We start from the raw sequence: 23,568 nt of genomic DNA, 5'->3' as shown, positions 1-23,568 counted from the left end.
CATGAGCTCCACCCCATCTCTGCTGGAAGTTTGTGTGGCTTCCTCTTGTGCAGGGAGTCCCAGCTGCTCTGACTTCAAGAGCTCAGTGACACTGTCGTGTCCATCTCTGTCATGGACAATTACATGTCACTTGCTTTTTATTTAGCAACTATTCAAACCCCTAAACATTTCACTGTGTGTCCTTAGTTTTACCCTCTAGCCTGTCAGTGAAAGGCTAGGAAGAATCTCTTCCCTGCCCTTAGGCCTTTGGCTGATTCATCACGCAGTACCAGGATACGTCAGTGCCTCACATGGAGCTGGGCAAAGTGTGGCTGAGACATCCTAAGTGACTGACACAAAGCAAGCTAATAACTGAATTGTGCCCTGAAAGGTGATGAAACTTCCGGTGTGTGTATGTTTTACTTCCTCCCACACTGCAACTGCTGTTCAGTCACCTCCTCTCTGCCTCCATTGTCCACATCTTTCTTCTGCTAGTGTTCACTCGTCCTGCTCCTTAGACACAGGTTTCTATTCCTGTAGGAAGTAACCAAGCAACCCAATTAGAAAAATTGGTTTGGCTAATTCTATGACATGCTGGGAAGAACGCGGTATTTAATTACCTAATTGAGTAAACAAGTAAAGAAAAAAGAATGCAGTAGCCATGCAGTAAAAAATAAATAGCTGTTCTGATTTTATCCTTTAAAAACCTCAGGCCTGAATTCAGCCATATTCAATAAGGCCATAGAATCACTTTTGCATTAAGGAAAACAAGCCCATCTGGATGAGCCCGTGTTTCAGGCTTTCCGTGAACAAGACCAAAGAAGAGCCAGGCAGATCACTTAGTCCTTCGGAGGCATAACGCTAATCAGGATGTTAGTGGATTATAGAGCCATGTATGCAATGCCTAGGGAATACTTCTTTATTTGGACAGAGGCTTTATGAAATTAAAGGGGCAGTGCTGAACACGGCCTTTCCCAGGCTTCTCTTCAGTTGCAACAGCCTGAATGTCTTGTCTGTGCTGGTGGATTATTAACAGAGGTTATTGGTCTCTATGGCAAAAACAATTGAACGATTGCGCAGAATGTAATCTCATTTATGAGGGTGCAGAAAAAAAGAGAGAGAGGCAGACAGAGGGTCAGGGATATAAATGCCCATTGCCACTGAGGACCTGCTGTAGTTGAGAAGTGAAGCTACTCCAAGGACGCAGTTCACAGAGCTCTGACAGTTGATCCCAAATTTCTTACTGGACTGGGTACAGCCACTGGAACGTGCTATCTAAATCCCCGAGGAGACCCGTGCAGCAGGTGGTGAAGAGGAGCCTTTGGTCTCTGTGCTTTACTGAACCACCCCAGCATGTGCACTGGGGGCTGCGCCAAGTGCCTGGGGGGCACCCTCATCCCCCTGGCTGTGTTTGGTCTCCTGGCGAATATTCTTTTGTTCTTCCCTGGAGGCAAGGTGATAGATGACAACAGCCACCTTTCGGACGAGGTCTGGTACTTCGGAGGAATACTGGGAAGTGGAGTCTTGGTGAGTAGAGAAACCTTTATATTCCCATCAAGGAGAAGTCCCCTGCGCCAGTCCTTTTCGTTAGGTCCTTAGTGCGTGAGATGCCATTCTAAAGCTAACAACCTTTATGTGGTCAAAAGTGGTGCCTTAATATACGTCCCCTTTCTGTTAGCTGATGGGGAAACCTTAGTTTACTAAATGGTTCATCTCCAAGCTTGGGCTGGAATCACCATAGGACATTTGAGCCCAGATACCCAAGCCAATAGCCACTTAATTGCTTTACTCCAATAAAATAGTGCCAATAAGACTTAAAAAAAAAAAAAAAACCGCAGTGCTTCGTACAAATGGACTGACTTAGAATGAAGGGGCGCAGAAGCTGCAGCTAGCTCTCATCCAGGAACTCCCTATTGCCTTCTCCCCTGTTTCCAATCCTGGTGGAAACCTCCAGCTTTTTATGACACTGAGTAGAAGAAGTCCTTTGACCTTGCCCTAACCCACCCTCTAGATGAAAACTCGGGATGCCAGCTCTTCCCAGAAGTTGGCCAGTCAGGACAAATGGAACCCCCATACTCAAAACCACCTACCTAGTCATGAGCCATGCCAGCTGTTAGGTCTTGCCTGCCCCCCTTAAACCACTAAGACCTGAGTTCTACACTGGCATAAATATATATATATATATATGGGCTCCCCTCAGACCCTCTGAGCACTTGTCTTGCTGGCAGATGATCTTCCCCGCGCTGGTGTTCTTGGGCTTGAAGAACAACGACTGTTGTGGATGCTGCGGCAACGAGAGCTGTGGAAAGCGATTTGCGGTGAGTTGTTATGGGGTCAGCCGCCGGTATCTCCGGGGGGTTCACTGCCGGCTTGTGCTGGGCAGCCTGGGTGTGCCAAACAAGGACCCAGCCCCAGCCCCAGCCAAGACTCTTCTTGGGTCATATGATACGTGATTAAGCTCTAATTCTCACCAGTACAGAATAGTAAGAATAAATACATTTTTTTTAAAAAACCCACAACCTTCATATTACAGGTATAGATACATTGATGTTTTACAAGTACAAAGAGATGTCAGAGCTTTACAACTGGAATGGTGCCACAGAAAGAAGGCAGAGGTGGGGCCACGGATTTCCCTTTGCCACTAAGAAGCCATGAGGGCTTGAACAAGTCGTATCCCCCTTCCGGCTCTGGCTTGCCTCATAATTAAAGGAGACCTGGGGCAGGATAAAAGATGGTGTATTCTCCTCCCTAATACGCTCACTAAGCTCCCTTTGTTGTCATAGCGAAGGGCACTGTTTATGGAGGCTCTGCATTTCCCATGGCCATCCAGAGTCTGCCTCGGGATTTCAGCTTCCCCTCCTTTTTCATGTGGCTATCCATCTTTCAGTTGGCGAGGTAGAGACGAGGGAGGCATTCATGCCCCCAGGGGAGAGGAAGGAATGCTGGCCTGTGGGCCAGGTCCCATTTCTGCAACTGGGCAAGTCACCAACTGTTAAGATAAGCAAGTTGGATCGGAATTCCCTAGATATGGGCTAAACCCTGGTCCGGAGATACGAGTGTCCAATCAACGAAGAATGTTTTCTTTCACCTATCCGCTGGTTGTTTTCATTTTAGGAAGGAAAGAAATCCTTATTTTGGTGGGGATAAATCTTTGCTGTTTCTGAACCTCCAAGCTTACGTTCTTAACAAAGGAAGAACAACACAAAGCTCTAGGAACACCATTGACATTAGATGGCTTAAGTTTAATAACACTGTGTTTGTGTTTACTAACAATTTCGGTTTTTCTTTCAAAACAGTGATACAAATTAATGAAGTGGTGGGCTGTAAAACAATTAAGGATTTGGGTATGTGATGAGGCAAACTATGATGAAGGTAGCCTCTGGGCTTTGATGATGAGTAAAGGATGTTCCTGGTCCTACTTCCCAGGGTGCAAGTTTCCATCAAAGGGACTCCTAAAGCCACTTTAAATTCTTGAAAATCTGTCTACCTACTCTCAAACAGACCACCTTGACTTTTCTTTCTCAGCATCATTTGTTGATTTATTCTAAACAGAAGGTACTTACCAAGCTGTGTGCTACACACTATAGCTTTTTATATGGCATCAAGTCATAGAATATCTGCCTTCTGAAAAGTGGTCATACATACTGAGAAACTGTCATTTCAGCATTTAAAGCCATCATTTACAAGGAATGTAAGAAACAGCGAGAATTCATTTGATATAAAAAGTGTCAAATATTATATATACGTGATAATATTTTAATATGCTTGACCACAAAGGAAAGGAGGTTCTATGGAACTCATTTTCCCATCAGACTATTTATAATTTGTCACCTTTGGAAGATAAAGTTGGAGATAACAGGTTGAAAAAAATAACGATTAAGGAATCTGGATAAAAATAGAGAAAACCCTTATCTTGAAAATCTGTCTTTGTACTTCTGATGCTGAGCAGAAATGGATAATGGCTGACAAGTACAAAACAGGTAGGCAGGCGGGCAGTTGGGTGGGCAAACAGGATTGCTTGTTTGTTTCTAGGTTTCTCTACAACCACAGGGAGAAGTTAATCCAGGCCCAAAGTATTATACAAAACTTTAATTTCATTAGATTTAAATGAGAAGTACCACAAGAAAGTCATGTTGTTGCCAGTACAGCTGAGGGGAAATGTTCTGAAATATTTGGTCTGGTAAATATATACTATCTGCCAGGGCTCCTGAGGCCTTCAGCTGGGATCTGCCCTTGGAGAGAATTGAGAATGGCCTTGTTGGCCAGTCAGTGGTGGTGCATGCCTTTAATCCCAGCACTTGGGAGGCAGAGGCAAGTGGATCTCTGTGAGTTCAAGGTCAGCCTGGTCTACAAAGAGAACTCCAGGACAACCAAGGTACCACAGAGAAACCCTGTCTGGAAAAACAAAAACAAAAAAACAGCAAAAACAAAAAACAAAATAAAAAAGAATGGCCTCATCCTACCTTCCATCTGTGCAGACTGAAAACCAAGGCTCTAAGCCTCAGCAACTACGTGCTCAACAGCCAGCACCAAGGGTTCCTGGTTTGCATGAGTTTGATTTCTAATCAAATACCACCTTTAAAAGATGAGAGCCAAAAAATAATAAATAAATAAATAAATAAAATAAAAGATAAGAGCCCAAAATGCATCTGTGCATTTTCTTTTCAAATAGGAAGTTAACCTCGTGTGCCTGGCCTCACAGCACAGCCATGGTCTATCCTTTATTGCTATGGCCTGTGCTGTCACTGCTAAGCAGCTTTGTGGAACTTTGCAGTGTCCTTCTCCACCTCCAAGCCCGTGTTTATAATTCAAGGACCCCTTTATAGTTGCACTCCTGTTCAGAGGCTCTGGAACACCAAGTTAAGTAGTGAGCAGACATTTTTGTCAGAAATACAGGGGAGGTGCTGCAGCAGCACTACAGTGGTAACAATCTGAATTATTTTTTGTAAATGCTTAAAGGCATTTCCTTACTAATGGATACTGCCCCAGTTGTCTGTGGGGCCCTGGGAAGCCCTGCCAGAAGAAATATCTGGGAGCAAACACAGCAGAAACCAGAGCAATAGTCTCTCCCCCACCCCTTCTGGCATGGTTATGTTTTTCTAGAACATTCTTCAAATGTTAACTGAACCTGCACCATTCTTGTCATCCAGTAATAAAAGCAGGAATTGGAAGGTAAAAGCAGCAGGACATGGTAATAAAATGAACCTGTGAGCTGTAAACAACCTTGAAATCACTTAAATCATAGTCTCTCTCTTCTTCCCTCTCCCTGTTCCTCCCTCCCTCTCTCTCTCTCCCTCCCCCTCCCTCCCTTCCTCCGTTCCTCCCTTCCTTTCTCTCTCTCTCTCTTTCTCTCTCTCTCTCTCTCTCCCCCTCCCTCCCTCTCTCTCTCCCTCTCTCTCCCTCCCTCCCTTCCTCCCTTTCTCTCTCTCTCTCTCTCTCTCTCTCTCTCTCTCTCTCTCTCTCTCTCTTTCTCACATACACACACACACACACACACACACACACACACACACACATAACACTCACAACGCTCAGCCGAAAACTTCAAACTCTTTCTGATAAACTGGGCTGAAGTGAGCTGGGAAATCAATAAAGGCAGGTCACTTTCAGGGTGGCTGCTGAAACCCTGTCCTGGGTTTGTTTTTAGGTCACAGCCTCTTTTTCCCATGCCTAAGAGTCTCAGCAACGACTTTACTCACTTGTCTGTTCAGTCACTGCCCCCTGTACGCTCTTTAATCTTTGAGAAACGTTGATCCCCCAGAGCCCAGTGGGACAACTAATTAATTTGATCAGCTTGTTCAGGTTAGTAAAGGACCATCTAGAAACCTTGGACTCTACTCAAAGTTGAGTGTCTTTAATAATGGGATGGAAAGAAGATTGGTAAGGAGATAGCTGCAGGCAAGGCAGATATTTCACCATTCTTAACCGTATCCGTCAATAAATCCCTACGTCCCCACCCCAGGCAGGGCAATCTGCTTGACTTTTTGAAGAAAGATCTTGGTCTCATCATAAGGCAATCTGTGTGCGATCCAGTCAGCACTTCTTGTGCTCAGCTCACTACTGCCCCCTACAGGCAGCTCCTGGATAACTAGCTCTCTAGTCCTTCCAGTGGATGGCAGGCAGCCAGGTGGAAAGAAAGTTAAGAAAGGCAATGCTTTTAAAGGATGATCAGGAACTAAGAAGCTAAAGTTCGGATCTACATTTCTTCACTGCTCTCTACTCTAAGAATCATTGTTTTTCTTTCTTTCTTTTTTTTCCTTTTTTTGGCTAGGAATATCTACCATATATAAACCACTAGGTTTAATCCCCAGCATACCAAAAATTTGAAAAAAAACAGAAAAGCAAAATGCCTTACTGTAAAATGGGTTATGGCGATGACAGTTGTTTACTTTTGGGGAAGACATTACCAGAATTAAAGAAAGGGGTTGCAGCATTATTTGAAGGAGAAAGAAGAGAAGTTTCAGATGTGTATTCCGGTGTCAAGGACATACAAAGCATGGCTAAATATTTGCTAGGTGAATACAGTAAGGAATACCAAGAGGAAGGTCAGGGGGTTTCCATACTTTCTCAGGCTTATTCTTCACAAAAGCCCTTTGAGTCACAATAAAGTTCCCATTTTATAAGTGAGGAAACCTGCCAGGCGGGCGTGGTGGCATATGCCTTTAATCCCAGCACTGGGGAGGCAGAGTTCAAGGCCAGCCTGGTCTACAAAGTGAGTCTAGGACAGCCAAGGCTACACAGAGAAACCCTGTCTCAAAAATTAAAAGAAAAAAATTAAATTTTTTAAAAAATGAAGAAACCCAATCTGTACACTAAGTTCCTGATTGTAGCCCACATAGCTTTCTCAAGCAGAGCTAAGGCAGAACATACACTATACTGCTGTTTTAAGAGAAGAAAGAAAACGGTTTGGCTTGCTGTATCCTGCAATCCCAGCACTCAGGAGGCTAGCCTGGAGAAGGGAAGGCTAGCAGGGAAGGAAGGAGCGAGAACAGGAGAACTGACTTCAGGTAGCCCCTATAGGTCTCTTAGAATATTCATCAAGTAGGAAGGGCTGTGCCCGCCAGAGGTCTTTCTCTAACAGACTGCCATTGCCCAACACTGTAAATACTGCATCCCTAGGCCATGCGCCTCTCCTCCCCTTCCAGCTCCAATGTCCATTCCACGTGTTCTGGCCATGCATATTTGGATATATGTCTATACATATGCATTTGTATGCATACATATGTGCATATATACGTCTATATTCACACAAAGACACTCTGAGCCATGACAGACCTTGGATCAATTGTCACCGGACCCTGATAAGGAGACCATTAAGCTGGCAGGGGGTGACTTAGAGGGCCTCTGATTACAGGACTTTCTTGTCTCTTTCAAGGAAGGCATTTATACCATACAATGTGTTCATGCATGTATAACAGTATGAACAGAATGTGTTTGTGGGGGTATCGTTCAGTGGTAGAGCATAGAGTGTTTCTAGAACAACCATCTGAGAAGAAATCTGTTTGCTTTTGTTTTTCTCTCTAGATTTTTGCATTTTGTATTTGTAGAAAGTGAAGTGTGGGTAGTACAATGAAAATATTATAGCATAATAATAACCAATTGTTATGTACTAATAACTAATGTGTGGAGTGTATTATAGTATCACAGAAGTTTCCTAAGAATAAGCACAAAAGACCCCTGTGTCTTATCAGTGAATGGCATGCTGGGCATCCTTTAGTAGCTCACACTCACCCTGAGAAACGTCTGGTTCTTCTAGAGGGGTCACAAGTCATGACTGAACAGGTCCTCTTACTCGTTAATTATTATTATTGAACCCTGTTATACAGAAGAGGAAGTGAGAAAGAATGATTAACTTCTCAAGGTCAAATGAGAGGAGCCAGGATTCAGACCGGGTTCCTGCTACCGGTAACTCACACCTGTACGTTAGTGCTCCTCTTTCCTGTTTATTCCTTCCAGAGAGCTAAAGCAAGTTACAAAAGCTAGGATGAATGGTCCATCCTGGACTCCAAAGTCTGGAGGCAGAGCTGCTCTCAAGAAGCATCACCTCGGAGGCTGTCCCAAACCCTTTGCCCATTCACTTTAGAGATTACCAATTGGAGAGTGGCTACCCTAACGTATTTAATTTTATCTCGGTGAATTCCATTTTAATAAAATAAGTTTTAGCATAAAGCCTGTGATAAATGGGATATAACATTTGGTTGGTTTTAGGACAGGTATATCTGCCTGGGGCTTGGTGGCACGGGCTTTTAATCCAGCACTTCAGAGAGGCAGGTGCTGGTAGATCTTTGTGAGTTCTAGAGCAGTTTGGTCTACATGGTGAGATCCTGTTTCAGGGCAGTAAGAATAAAGTTTAAATGCCATATGCCTCATTAGTGAACTTAACAACTTTTAAAAACACTTTTATGTGATACAAATTAAAGCAGCATTAATGTAAAGTACACCTTCTTTTATGTGACTCACCTAGTCTGTCCAATTATGAAAATTAGAGTGTTTGTTTGATTTATTTTATGATGGGGTATTTCAAACTGGAACTCAAAAACAGGACATAGCACTTACAGCTTTCTGTCACCCAAGGCCCCATTTTCCCAGATGCATCGTAGAGCGGAATAAAGCACATCTACTCACTTAAGACCGAGCACATTCCTCTCACTGCCGCATGCCTTCCTTCATGAAAGCAAGCCTTGCCATGATGTCGGTGAACTCTAGATGTGTGGATTTTAAAACTTTTACTACCAAAACTTCAAATGATCCAGATAAAGGTTGTAGGACATGATAGTCACAAGAGGCTACTGAGAAGGTGGATCATGCCTAATCTATGCAAAATATAACTATACACCAGAGAACTTATACAAAAAGCCGCATTTTATACTGATTACATGTTCAAATGGTAATATGTTAAATATGTAAAATTAAACAAATACATCATTAAAGTTAATTCCTTCTATATTTTTCTCTTTTTACTTTTCAAGCCATATACAGTTTACTTTATTTTTTAACTTATTATAATTTATTCAGATTACATCTCCATAGTTATACCCTCAATTGTATCTTCCCATTCCCACCCTCCCTCCCTCTTCTGCCCTATTCCCCTCCACTAGACCGCTGACAGAAGGGGACCTCCTCCCCCACCACATGACCACAGCCTATCAGGTCTCATCCAGACATTATAGGCAGAGGTGGTCTAGTAGAAGTTCAAATGGTTACACTTTGACAAAAGGGCACAGTATCCTCTTGTTGATGGCGTTTGTTAGCCTGACGTCTCATTTGCATCAGTGGGGATGTTTTCATCTGTGTCACTCTCTGTCATTACCTTCTCACGGTCTAGTTGAAAATTATAAGTGAACATCCTCTCAAAATAATTTTCACTTTTTTTTCTACACAGAGTCTCATGTGTGCCAGGCTAGTTTAACTTTGCCATATAGTCAAGAACGACCTTAAATTTAGGATTCCCCTGCCTCCACCTCCAAGAGCATGGATTACAGGTCTGCATCTTTGTGTATGAGACACTGTTGCTTTCCTCAAACCATGAATGAATGAAAGAATGAGAGTGCAATAAAAAAAGGGGGGAGGGGCATAAGACACAAAGCTCCATCCTGAAAGAGCTCTAAGTCTCGCCTGTAATACCAAATGGCTCCCACCCTACGGCCATCGTGTTTAGCATCAGGGCAGGCAGGTATGCTGAATGGTGTAACTGTACATAAATTATCCATGCATGGCCTAAGACCTTTGTTGTTTCCCTTCCCCTCCAGATGTTCACCTCCACACTGTTTGCTGTGATTGGATTCTTGGGTGCTGGATACTCATTTATCGTCTCGGCGGTCTCCATCAACAAGGGTCCTAAATGCCTCATGACCAATAACACCTGGGGATACCCCTTCCATGACGGGTAAGGCTCGGCTGTCATAGTGATCATGACGTCATGTGCTCCTCTTTGAGTACTCTCAACATGCTGCCCCCTCAAGGCAAAGATGGCTGTGTGGTTAGGAGAAGTTGTGTGGCTTTCATTTCTGATTGTTCTTTTCATAGTCATGAGAGGAATAACTGGACAAGGATGCCTTGGCTGTAGAGAGGAAATTTGTTGTGTCACAACTCACCTCCAAACATTAGCAAGTTGTATTTATACTTTTGTCCTTAGGGAGTGTAGCTAGGACCAAAAGGCAGAACTTCCAAAGGATAAACAGGATCTGCCCACCACATAGGGTACCATAGTGACAGTCCTAGCAGAATGGATGAATTCTACAATACTGAATCTAATTCCACAATTCTAGACATATTTCAAGTATGCGCCAGTTCTTTGTGGCTTGGAGCTACTGTGCTGAATGGCAAAAACATAGAACATTTCCACTGTGGTAGATGTTCTGTTTGATAACTACACTCTATCCTTTGTGAAGCTTGAACAATTTCTCATTTGTTCAATATCTCAGACCCTCTATTTTACACACCGACTGAATATACTTGGGACTCAGAAAGTGTGGCTGTTGGATCATCTAGCACTTAGAGATTGGGTCCATTAGAAAGAAAGCAAAACAAAACCCCATAGTATACCAATAAACAGTTGCCCTTCATCACCTATGGATGCTTCAGAACATCTGTAGCTATTGATATGCCAGTGCCTTGCACAGACTCGCACAGTATTTTCATATTGTTTCTAATACTTGATGCAATGTAAATGCAATGCAAACAACCAATGCACTCTTTTGCTTAGAGACAATGGCATGTTCATTACAGATGGAATTTTATCAGCTATTTATCACCAAATTTACAAAAGCGGAGCCTGAACATGCAGAGGGATGGCTGTATTAGCTCTAGTTTGTTCATTTACAATGAAATCCTTAGGAACTTCAAGAACTATCTTCAGGCTGGAGAGGTGGGAGGCACTGGCTCTGGTCTGATGGATTTGATGTGTCCGCTGGTGTTAAGTGCCCCGCCCTTATTCTCATAACTAAACAAGCAAAGATCTCTGTCATCTTCACATTGCATGTAGTGACTCCAAATTGTTTCTCTTACTGTGGAAAGCCCTCATATATTGCAGCAAACTGTTGAGATTCCATCAGCATGAGGTTGGCTTGAGGAACATAGAATTCAAACACCAGCAGGCTGAGCCTTCTCATGAGGTGTTTTGTCAAAAGCTCCATCTCTCCCCTAGGACAGGTCAGGATGAGTCAGGAAAGCAGTGGATTATGCCTTCCTGAAGGGCCCTTCTGCTGTTGCTTCCACCAGCAGCCCCCCTGCAGTATTGCCATAGCTTTCACTTGTGTTCTGCTGTGTGAAGAACATTGCCCTCCATGAACTTAATGTCAATTAACCTAAGGGCTGTGTCAAAAACAAAGGCTAGAGAAAGGGAAACACAATAGGGGCAAAGTGCCACCCCAAAGCAATACAACACCCCAGTGGTTCGGACTGGGAAGACCTCTCGGCCTCCCCTAGAATAGGTAAACACATGTCCTGCTGTCCTGCTTGGGACAGAATGAGATCAATGACCCAGGTCAGGAGAGTGACCATTGCCCCTGTAGATAACACCAGAAATGTTGACTATGGTAGAAGCAGGGAAGCGTGTTTCACAGTACTATGTATTTGTGCTTCGAGTGAGGCCTGTTCTCACCCTTCCCCCCTTGCAGCTGCTTCCGGTGCACGTTCTCATCTTGTGTCACTCCATCTGTTCTTCACAGCGACAGACCCCTCATTCATCAACAGTGTCAGGTGATAGTTTCATAGTGAAAACAGCCCAGTATCACCATTGCTGGAAGGAACAGGAACTCAGAATTCTCCCGTCTCTGTTCACTGTACAAGAAGAAATTACCTAGGATCAGAAGTGAGGAGAAAAGGCAAATGTTACCAAGGTGGCCTCTGAGACTCCAGCTTGGACTATAAAATCCATGGTCTCTCAATACTGAGCAAGGTAGCACTGTTTTTCATGGAAACATTTACTGATGATATTAAAGAAGCAACAAGTAAATTTTATTTGCCACAGATCCGTATCAGAGAAACATCCTAGGGGAAAATGAACCATTAGGAGACATTTCTGCTTTCTTTCCTTTGGGTAGAACTTCCTCTAACTCAGCTCTTCCTTTATGGGACTGTGGACCACCCCACAGCCTTGACCCATAGCCACTGAGAAGGGTGAAGGAGGAAGCACATTGGGCAAGTGTTAACTGTACAGGGAAAGGGATCCACACAACACACATTTTACTGCTCCTCTTTTGCAGAAGGTAAGAGCTGGGTACCAGGCACATACTTCCACAGGATGGCTGGACCCAGAACCAACTGCAATTAACTATTCAGCCTGGACTCTCAATTACGTCTATTGCACTGTAACCAAGATTACTGTCACTTATCTCCCGTGTCTTCCTCTGTAAAACTGAAGTGACAACCAGGTCTACCCCACAGGCTCCAGTGAGACTCAAATAGCATGATATTCATAAAGTACCTCTACACTTCCTGAGCTTCCACTGAGACAGAGCAGCAGGCCTTGGTGGCTTGTGGGGCCACCTGACTCTCACCACATGCCCAGGCCTTTGTCTCCCCTCATGCTCTCAGGTTCAGAGTCTCAGAGATCCAGGGAGCAGGTACAGTCTCAATGCTGCATTACCTCTGGATGAGAGGGCCCTGGACCACGGAGCATGGACCTGGTGTTAGGGTACTGAACGTGCTGACAAAAAGACCCCAGGTTCAAATAGTGTACAAGCAACAAAGGGTGTTTATTCTGCAGAAATCCAGCATGCTGGAGTCACCACTTAGACACAATGGTGACCACCCTGAGGTGAGCTCACACGCTCTTTTTAGAGACGCATTCCAAGGCAGCATTCCAAGGGGGGTAGGCAATCTTTAACATGATCGGAGCATTCCAACTAGAAAGCCTGAGCAAGCTGAGTAAATGTGCACGACCCTAGTCAGCAGTCATGAGTTCATCGTAAGGCAGGAGATGTTCAGGCCAGCAGCAAATCTTCTTTAAGCAATTAAACTAGCAGTAAGCCAACCTTAAGCAACCTGACCTTCCTCTGGCCCAGTGGTCAGGCTGCCTCTTGTTAGCTGCCTATTCTCTGCAGTATTTCCAGTGACTGCTGAGCTCATTTCTGAGGAAGGAGGACTGAGGCCTGTTCTGAAGCCTGTGGTGGAGTCAGCTGGGCCCCTAGATCAAGACTTTTGGGCCCTCATTTTTCCTCAGGCGTCTTGAATAAGGGTCCCTCTGGGGCCCCACACTGGCAACACCTGTGAGGCAACAGGACCTGAGGAAGGGAATGGGGTCCCCCTTGTGTGGCCAGTGTGATGCCATCTCTTCAGAAGCTCCTCCTGGACCTTTTGTGCTAGGACAGGGATGAGGGAGGGGATGCAGTGAGGGTAAGAGTGGGATGGCACTCCTGCATTCCAGGCTTACCTCTCTCTGAGCCCCTGCACCCATGTGCTGTCATTGTTTGCCCATTTGCTTGCCTTCTTCTTTGGGACGATGCACCCCTAAAGGAAGAGTGTATGTCCTTGCTACATGTTCCCATCCCCAGCACAGGGAGTATTCAGTGCATGAACAGCAGTATCTGAGCAGGTCATTGGCACTGAAGGTCCCCATCTTTCCTGTCACAAGGAGATGTTCCCTGACGTGCAATGCTTGCATAGAGGCAACCTTCAGTAAGTATTCTCCGACAGAACAAACACACCTATTTTGGAGGTTATGAAGTTGAGGCTAATAAGTGGAAAAGCGTGGATTTGGTTTACTTCTGCCAAATTCCTAATCAAGTTCTTTTACCATTACCGAAAGCCTCATTTGAGTAGTTATAGAAGTATGATTATTCATTAAACTCACAGGATGAGGCCGGGTGTGATGGCGCATATCTTTAATCTCAGCACTCAAAAGGCAGAGGCAGAAGGATCTCTGAGAGCTTGGGGCCAGCTTGGTCTATGTAGCCAGTTCCAGGGTAGCCAGGACAGACAGAGACACCCTGCCTAGAAACAAAACAAAAACAAAAAACAACAAAAAACAAACTAACAAAAGTTTAAGGAAAGGAACAACTAGAGAAACGTTTTAAATAAAAGAAATACAATGGAGGAGGTGTATTATCTCTGAATTCTATGCCACAGACAGCAGAACTGATGATGACAAGGAACAGGAACTAACTTATGTGATGAATAATTTACCTAGTAAGCAGGATGTCTAGATCTAAGGCCTGTTCCATCTGAATTTACAAGAACACCACTGCTCTTTCTATAGACTAAGTGAAATAATGACAACATTAATTAATATTTATTGCTCACTTGCTGTATGCTATGCACTGATATAAATGCCTTGTTCTTATTTTCCCATGTAAGACTAACAGTATTCCCACAGGGTGCCCAATAATGTTATTCAAATCCAGCTTACAGAGTAGTATAAGGCTGCACAGCAGCCTCTGCACTTATCAAAGTTGGCAGCATGAGCAATGTCCCATTCCTAAGTGAAGCACAAAACAGGGCTGGGGTGTAGCTCAATGACAGAATAGTGCCGAGCATTCACTAGGCCCTGGGTTCTGTCCCCAGTTATACAAGACTCTTTTGTTGTTGTTGTTTAAAAAAAAAAAAAAAAGCAAAGTAGTTTCTTCTCTTAACTTCCTCTGTTCTACTAAGCCCCAAGGCTTCTTCTTTCATTTTGAAGAACTTCCCAAAATGTATATAGTAAACAGTATGGTGGACCCACAATTTCCTAAGAGTCAGAGATCATCAGAAAGACTTAAAAGTAAGAGGGTCTTTTCCACTGAGGCCCTGAAAGTGGAAGACAGTAAAGGAAGACGAAAGGGCCAGTATGCGGCTGTCGACACGTGAGAGGAAGTCCTGTGACCCCACAACTTCTACCTGCTGTCTATAGGGCACCCTACTTCCTATGCCTTCCTCAAGAGATCTCACCTTTAGATTACAGCAAGCTCTATCTCCAAAGATAAAGTAAAATGGAAACACTACAGTGCCTCTTGAGTCAAAGTGCATGCAAAGTGTAAGTCGTTTCCTGTGTGGAATTCCTGTATGCTAACAAAAAAATATATTTGAGTTATATTTACAATTTGGTTAAAATCTAGTCCTTTTTTTTTTTAAGAGCAAATCATAGAGGTGTCTGCATGTGAGCACAGGTACCTGTAGAGGCCAGAAGAAAGCACCATGTGCCCTGTAGCTGAAGTTTACAGGTGGTTATAAACCACTCATATCTGGGTCCTCAACAGGTCCTGCAAGGAGGAGGTACCTGGTGGAGTGTGCCAGGGTTCTGTTCATTGTTCACTGTTACTACAGGGCATTTCCTCATAGAGCTTGTCTTGCACAAGAGAATAGTAATGGCAACCTTCTAGTCCAGGGAATCACACACATTTGACAAATGTCTCCTTCTTCCCTGCATCTCTGTCACCTGCAGTGATTATCTTAATGATCAAGCCTTGTGGGACAAGTGCAATCAGCCCGGTGATGTGGTCCCTTGGAATCTGACCCTGTTCTCCATTCTCCTGGTCATCGGAGGGGTCCAGATGGTTCTCTGTGCCATCCAGGTGATCAATGGCCTCCTGGGAACCCTCTGTGGAGACTGCCAGTGCTGTGGCTGCTGTGGGGTAAGTCAGGATCCCGCTGTCTCTTGTCAGAGCAAAAGAGGCCAAGTCAGGCCGCCATCGCCATGAGATGAGGGGTAGCGGGTACGGCTGCCTGGGGAAAAGCTGGCCACTCTGGGGACCCCACAAGCTTGTACGAACAGCAGGGTTATATTATTGCACACTTACTGAGTAATTTGACCACACTCCCCAGCCCCACACATAGCTCTGTATGTGTGTGCGTGTGTGTGTGTGTGTGTGTGTGTGTGTGTGTGTGTGTGTGTGTGCACTGAAGGGCTTTAAGGAAGTGTTTTCCAGAAGGGCATGTTCTTGCAGCAATACACTACATCTAGCCTAGAGCAGGCGCCCCCTCACATGAAGAGGATCAATGTAGAGCCTAAACAATTTCTGACACAAGAAGAGAAAAAAGGAAAGTAGTCAATATAATTTTCTAAATTGCATCATAAAATATCAATAACAAAATATATATTTTAAACCTATAGATAATAAAATAATCTGATTAATCCAACACATAACCAAATTAGATCAATTATATATCTACACACATTTATTATAAACAGATTAAGACATGAATAGAACAGTAATTTTTTTCACATTTCAAATAACCAAATGGTGTGTGTGTGTGTGTGTGTGTGTGTGTGTGTGTGTGTGTGTGTGTGCGCGTGCGCGCGTGTGATGTGAGGATACATACACAAACATACATAACGGGGCCTGGAAAGTCTTTCTTGGTCCCTTCTACTCATCCAGTTTCTCCCAGAGTCTCACTGTATAAATCTTTAAGTCTTCTTATATGTCCTCCCAGTCTTGTAAAATTATTTTTATTTGCCATATGTAAAAAAAAAAAATATTCTCCCTAAAACTATAACACTGAAAACACCAGGCTGAAGGTATTGGTAGGCCAGCCCATTGGCAAAGTGTTTTCCTAGCACGCATGAGGCTCCACGAGCAGCTCCCTGCATGAGTGTGTTGGGGAGGTCATTTGAAAATAGAATGTAATTGTAATATATATTCCTAAATACAGCCATATCAGTTCATGTAATGTTTTATGTATGTGTGTTTCACATTGGAGGGCCAATTGTTGTACTCTCCCTTGTAGAATACTCATCTGTTTCCAGCTTTCCTTAGTTGCCTATAATTCTTTGTGTAGTGTTAAGGCCTTACTGGAATTTTCCAGTTCAATTTGGCATGGTCCTTGATGTTGTTCTTGTTCAGTTCATGTGATGAAAGTCATATTGGTGAAATGGTGTATCTGTTATTACTTGGAAACACAATTTTACAGTAAACTTTTTGATTCACTGGTTAAAAAAAAGAAAATAGAATGTAAAACTTACATATTAAATAATAAATTATATTATTAATATATTAATAAATTATTAATAAACTAAATAACAAAAAGTATACAATTACAAAAATAAGAATAATAACTATGAATAGAAAAAAGCCAATAAAAAGTGCTAAGTCAGAATTATTTTAAATGAAGACTAACTCTTTTTTCCTTCCTTCTAAACTATAGTATTGCAAAAGTTAATGGTCATATATTGCTTTGAAAATATAGAAAATCTGGGCTGGCAAGATGGCTCAGTGGGTAAAGGCACTTGCTGCCAAGCCTGACAACCTGAGCTCAATCCACAGGTCCCATGTAGAGGAAGGATACAACCAACTCCCATAGTTGTTCACTGATGTCCCCTCAAGCAACAAAGAAATAACTAATAATAAATAAAATGGTTAAAATGTAATAAACAAAAACGTTTTTAAATACAAGTCCGATTTCAATTCCCACAGCACATATGGAAGGAGAAAGCTGACTCCTGAAAGTTGTGCTTAGACCCCCACACACACACAGAGTTGCACATATGCACACATTTAACATAGTAATAATAAGTAAAAAATTTAAATGCGTACATAGTAAATAAAATTTCTCCACATGAATAATAAAATGCATGTGTAACTAACAGCACCAACTATTACAATTTTCTGGAGAGTTTCATATATTTTGTGCTGCTTATTTGTTTTGTTTTGTTTTTTGAGACAAGGGCTCATCTTGGCTGCAGACCACGATGGCCTGAAACTCATAGAGATCTGCTTGCCCCCAGCTCCTCAGCACCACCACACCTGATTTTTTTTTCAACCTTTAAATAACTGGAAAGGCTGGTTACCAACAATTTCTTTGTGTGTGTGTGATAGCAATTAAGAATATTGAGCATTTGAAGGCTAGATAGATGGCTCAGTGGTTAAGAGCACTGGCTGTTCTTCCAGAAGATCCAGATTTGATTCCCAGCACCCACGTGGAACATCAAGGGATCTAATACCTTCCTTTGGTCTGTCCTGCACCAAGCACAGAAGTAGCTCACATACATTCCACAGGCAAAATGCCCATAGGCACAAAACAAAAACAAGTAAATCTGTAAGAATATTGAACATTCAAATCTCACAGTTCATTCAAAATGAATGACCACTTCCCAAGCCAGCTAAACTGATAGTCATATTTTATCTGGGAGGTAGACTTTTTTCTTTCCGTATTTACTAAGAATAGAATTGCTTCTTAACGCAGACAGTAATCGTTCACTAAACCTAAGGAGATCTTCCCATTTGAAAGCATACTCAGAATCTTGAGTCTCCTCACTGCTCAGTGTGCCAAGACTCTGTATTTTGGAGATATAAGGACTGAATCACTGGTAGTGGACAGACAATGGGCAGAATGGTGGTTTTCCACATATGGGCACAGGGAAACTGACTACAGAGGATGAGTCACCAGAATTTCCTTTTTCTTTCCTTCTTTCACACCCTTCCTCCCAACTTTCTTACTTTGAAAACAAATCTACAGGAAAATGTAAAGGACACACAACGCACACTGAGCCCTCTCACCTGTGTCCATGGGCTGTCATTATTTGTCTCCCCTCCCATTCTGAACTCTTAGAAAGTGATCTGTCGACTGTGCAGCGCCATTGCTGTGTCTATCGGTGCATACCTGCATGGTCCTGAATGACATCTCACAAGGAGTCTTTTCTTGCGGGAATCATCCCTGCCCCGGTAGCATAGTGTGGAAGGAGTCCACTACCACATCTGCTGGTCAAGTGGCTTAAGCAACCTGGCTGACTTCTTAGCATCCTAATTACCCGTTGCCTCTCTCATGCAGAAGGTGTGCAGGGCAACTTTGGTCCACTCCATCTGAGAGCCTCCAGAGCCTGGTGTCCTCTAAAAAATGATATATAGGAGGGTTCCTTAAAAGCAAAGCTGTGAGAAGTGGGTGGGTGGCCAACTAGTGGCTGGGACCCTGTCTCTATACAATGGATGCATTAGCTCCACTCCTAAGATTACCAGCTCTCTGTCTGCTACAGGGTAATAGCTACACATTGATTTTTGCACTCATGAGACTCATCAAATGGTGCTTATAATTGGTCACTCACCATTTCAAACTCAGGAAGGCAGCATAGGCTCCATGCGTTCTGGATTCAAGTCCTCACGCCTCTGTATATTCATTGTGGCTTTCAACAAAGTGCCCTTTTCACCAAAATTGTGTTTGATAATAAATGATGGCAAAAGAAAAGAGAAACTGGCTTTCCATGCCTGTAACTGAAAACAAGTAAGCCACAGACTTACAGTCTGAAATCAGGTCAGCTAAGTGTAGAAAACACTTGGTAGGTAACCCTCTAGTGGACAAGAGAAGGCAAAAGAAAGGGGAGGGGAGGGCTAGAGCAGGGAGCAAACTGAAGGAGAAAAACTAAATCTTAACTCATTTTCTTTTCCTACCCTCTAGGGTGATGGACCAGTCTAATAGGTTATGACGACCTGCCCCTGGTCTACAGCACAGCGCGTGGGAAGACATGCTCCAGACTCAGCCTTGCCCACATGGGTTGCTAATTCCTGTCTGTTCCTTCTCTGAGAGAACTTGAGAGGCATGGGGCCTCCTTTTGTCTCTCCAAACAACTTTGCTCACCCTAGAAATTTGATGGGTTTGTTTTTGTTTAAAAAAAAAAAACTTTACAAATTAGCTCCCCTTTTCCTGAATAAGTTCAAAGCATATTTTTCATGATTTCCCATTATAAAAGCTACTATAGGTGAAGTTATTTGTCTTACTACATTGCTTCTTTGTATATAAGATGTTCATATTTTAGCAATCTTTGCATAACTTAAAGGGATAAAACATTAAAATGAAAACCAGTTTTTCAGGGTGCATAAGTAAGGGATGATTGCTACATCATATATAATTTTTATGTGAAGCCTGATGTGGCTAACTTGTCTGGGCTACTTGTAACTAGTTTTATGAGCCTGTCATAATTTGCCGGGGTTTCCACATGTATATTAAATAAAATTCATTCAGAATTAAAATAATAAATGTGTGTGTGTGTGTGTGTGTGTGTGTGTGTGTGTGTGTGCGCGCGCGCGCGCGTGCATGTGTGTGTTAGGGAGGAAGAAAAGAATGAATCATACCTGCTTGCCATTTTTTCTTTTTATAAATGCATTCTTTTTTTCTTTTTTTTTTTCTTTTTTTTCTTTTTTTTTTTTTTGGTGGGGGGGTGGAGGGGCTTGTTCGGTTAGGTTGTTGGTTCGTTGGTTGGATTTTGGGTGTTGTTTTTGCTGTTTGGTTGGCTGGTTTTTTTAGACTGCCTCTGTAATCCAAGCCGCTATAGAAATCATGTTCTTCCCACAACTCCCTTCTCAGTGTGGGCATTACAAATAGGGCTACACACAGAAAGCCTGTCTCTAAAAGAAAAAAAAAGTGTAAGAAGCTCATTTGGATAATAATTTTTCAGCCTATTTGGTAAGATTAACTTAAGAGTTCACGGTAATTCCCCAGGCTGTGATAATGCGTGGCTTTGGTTTTATTGGTCAGACAATAATGTGAAATCAAATTCATTTGACTTCAAATTTCACTTCTACAACACACCACCTTAAAGGGGCCCCGAAAGTGAATCTGTAAATCTCAGCTTCCATATCTGTAAAAGGAGAGTTGAAATACATTCCTTTGGGCTACTTTGAAGTCCCCAAGAGTGAAACAATGGCTTTCAGTGTGGTCGATGTGACTTGTGGACAATACAGAGGAACCCAGAGGGAAATACCACCCACTCTCACTTCTGTAGGCACCAATCAGGTAAACTGCACTGTGCGGGTCAGGCACGCTCAAAAGCTGGTTCTCACACTCACCAGCTATTGTGTGCTGGCCACCCAAAAGGCGCGGCACTGCAGAAGCAAAGTGCCACATGAGATGATTTTTGCCTTTATTGTAGTATTGCAATAAACTCTGGAGGTAATTGATCATATCTGACACCTGAAATTTAGTTGGCGGCAGGGATGGGATATGGCCAATTCGGGCAGAAAGATGGGCGGTTAGGATCTTCTGGGAGAGTTTCACACAACACACACACACACACACACACACACACACACACACACACACACACACCATGCATTTCAATTCAGTTCAGACCATTGGTTCTGATACATGGCTAACTATCAAATTTACCCAGTAAATACTCTACAATTACATGCTCCAAGGCCCTAACTAACCTTCTCCAACTGAGCATTCAGGAGATGCTGGGGCCAAGCACGTTGGGCCACCATTGTCTTACATGTCAGCCTGTCAACCAGACCGAAATAACACTCCCAGGAGCTCCGCCTGCTAGAAGCACATGTGCATCACCGAGGCCTGACCGCCATGCTTAGGACAGCGCCTGTCCATTAGAAATAATTCACCACTTGAGTCCTTTGATGGGAAAATGAGAATGGGCATCAAAGGACCAATTATTGGGGCTTTTACTGATTCCCTGCTTTAGAAGAGAAGTGGATTTATATGGCTATCATCACATCTTGTCTCACCATTTTACACACGAAGAGGTGAAACAAGTATTTGACCAGTTCTTATCCAGAAGGACAAGCTTCAGATCCTGTTTCCACAGATTAGGGGAAATAGCCTATCACAGATAAGAGGGCTTAGAGGGGGCCAGGCTAGAAGACAATGAGAGGAATTCTCCCCAGGGAGACTCCTCTCCACAACTGTGTGTACATGTTTCTGTCCCTCCTTCCATCCCTCCCTCCCTCTGTCCTTCCCTCCTTTCCTTCCTCCTTTTCTCCCACCCTCCTTTCACCTTCTCCCTCTGGTTATTTGTGTGTCTGTGTGTCTGTCTGTGTGTCTGTGTGTGTGTTTCTCCAGAAACTTCTTTTCTCATAGTAGCCGACTGTGTGTTGCTTACTTGAGTGCCTGAGTCCTCTCTGTTTAACACTCAAGTGGAGATTATCTTAGCTTACTCTTCTGTTGCTCTGACAGAAACCTATGACCAAGGCAACTTTAGAAGATGTTTAATTTGGAGCTCCCACTTGCAGAGGGTTAGAGCCTATTCACAGCATTGGAAGGACCCTGCTGTTTGAGGTTACGGTCCTCCCAGTCCAGACAGCCATCCTGAGCTCAGCATTACGTATAGGACTGTCTCACTGAGCAGGGCCTCCGACTCTCTGCCTGACTCCATCTGTAGGGGGTCTTTAATCATAGATGCCCCTACCCACATTTGATATATGGCCCTTGACACAGCTCCCTGCTAGCTCTCCCCTCCCTGCATCTATAGGATAATTAGGTACTGTGTTCCCATTCATATGATAGTAGTGTACTGCCAAATGCAAAACAAGCATCCTTAAAGTGTCTGGTACCAACCAGTTATGAACGCCCATCCTGGGAATCCCCCACCCACTCCCCAGGGGCTATATAGCCTTTGTTCTCCCTGATTAAAGGTGAAGTAGCTCCTGAAGTGTTTGCCAGAGTGTTTGATCTCTATCGTGCTATGGCCATCCTTCCAAGCCCTGCATCTCGTCTTCTGCTCTGCCCCCATCTTGGTGGGAGGGTGGCAATCTGCCCCCCAGCAAGAAGGAGAACCACAACCACCATGGTGGGGAGCCTGGCAACAGCAGGCAGCAGGCTCTTGAGACCTCAAAGCGAACCCTCAGTGACACATGTCCTCCAACAGGACCACTCCTCCTAATCCCTCTCAAACAGTTCAATCAACTGGGGACCACGCAGTCAAACATGTGAGCCTTGTGGGTTTTGAGGCTTCTCATTCAAACGACCACAGAGGCAAAGACAGTATCTGCCTCAAATATGTGCTTGAGAGACCAATATAATATAATTGATAGAAATACTTCATGAGCAGGGAGGGGCCCAGAGCCTCCTATATTCCCATTCCCCTATATTCTCAGTGAGAATATTCATATTCAAAATATATATTCAAAAAATTGTGTTCTCTAGAGCCTCTTTTGTTTTCTAACTCTGAATTCCGCAGTGCCCTGCTTTGATGTGGGATGTTATTGCTTGTCTACTATGCATTATATAGTACCCAGGAACACCTACCCAGTTGCACAGGAAAAGGGAAATATTAAGAGGGGAAAAGATATTGTGTCAAAAAAAAATATTTCAGTGGCATCCACATAATCTAAGGAACCTTGACAATTAGTGACAATGGAGGCAGAGAAAGAGAACAACTTTGTAGAGTCCATCCAAGCATACTTGCCATGTACCCTGCCATAGGCACAAGATTGTCAAGAGGTACCAAGTAAGGTAAATGTAAAGTGAAACAAGACCAACTCCTCCTCTGGCTGCTCAAACCTTGGTGGTGTTTGCCCAGGAATGAGAGCTGCTCTACACTAAACAGTTCAAGAAAGACATGATCTCAAAATGGGAAAAAACAAAAAAACAAAAAACCCAACTGCCCAGATAGACCATCACAAGGCAGACACTGATCTTCAGTCTACCAAGAGCCAGGTGACAGCAAGACACCTGAGGTGCAACAAAATTTTGTCACCACGTCATGGGAGGCTTGGCACACAGCCCTTGCAATACACAATGGAAAATCCTAGGCAACCGTGTAGTCTGTTGATGGTAATCATCCAAGAGGGCAGATAGGACACAAACACACTAAGGAGGGAGGGAAGAAGGGGAGGCAGAATAGGAGAGTACAGAAGAGAGAGGGCAGGAGAGGGAGGGAGAAGAAGCAGGGAGAAAGGAAAGAAAAGGTACAGGGCTTAAAACTGTTAATGAGAGGACCATACAGCTTGA

General features: G+C 43.5%; 1 protein-coding gene across 1 annotated transcript in view; it reads left to right on the top strand.

Annotated features, from left to right (window-relative positions):
• Positions 1-823: 823 nt before the first annotated feature.
• Positions 824-23,568, top strand: part of TM4SF4 (transmembrane 4 L six family member 4) — a 124,144-nt gene continuing 101,399 nt past the window's right edge. The window contains exons 1-5 of the mRNA XM_084768517.1: positions 824-1,506; positions 2,208-2,297; positions 9,729-9,865; positions 15,341-15,530; positions 19,285-19,922. Of these exons, the coding sequence (XP_084624643.1) occupies positions 1,333-1,506; positions 2,208-2,297; positions 9,729-9,865; positions 15,341-15,530; positions 19,285-19,302 (609 nt within the window). The 5' untranslated portion in view covers positions 824-1,332 and the 3' untranslated portion in view covers positions 19,303-19,922. The remainder of the gene's footprint in view (positions 1,507-2,207; positions 2,298-9,728; positions 9,866-15,340; positions 15,531-19,284; positions 19,923-23,568) is intronic.

The sequence above is a fragment of the Acomys minous genome (assembly GCF_964271855.1).
Source record: "Acomys minous genome assembly, chromosome: 19".
Lineage (NCBI taxonomy): Eukaryota > Metazoa > Chordata > Mammalia > Rodentia > Muridae > Acomys > Acomys minous.
This window is presented reverse-complemented; position numbering and strand designations above follow the sequence as displayed.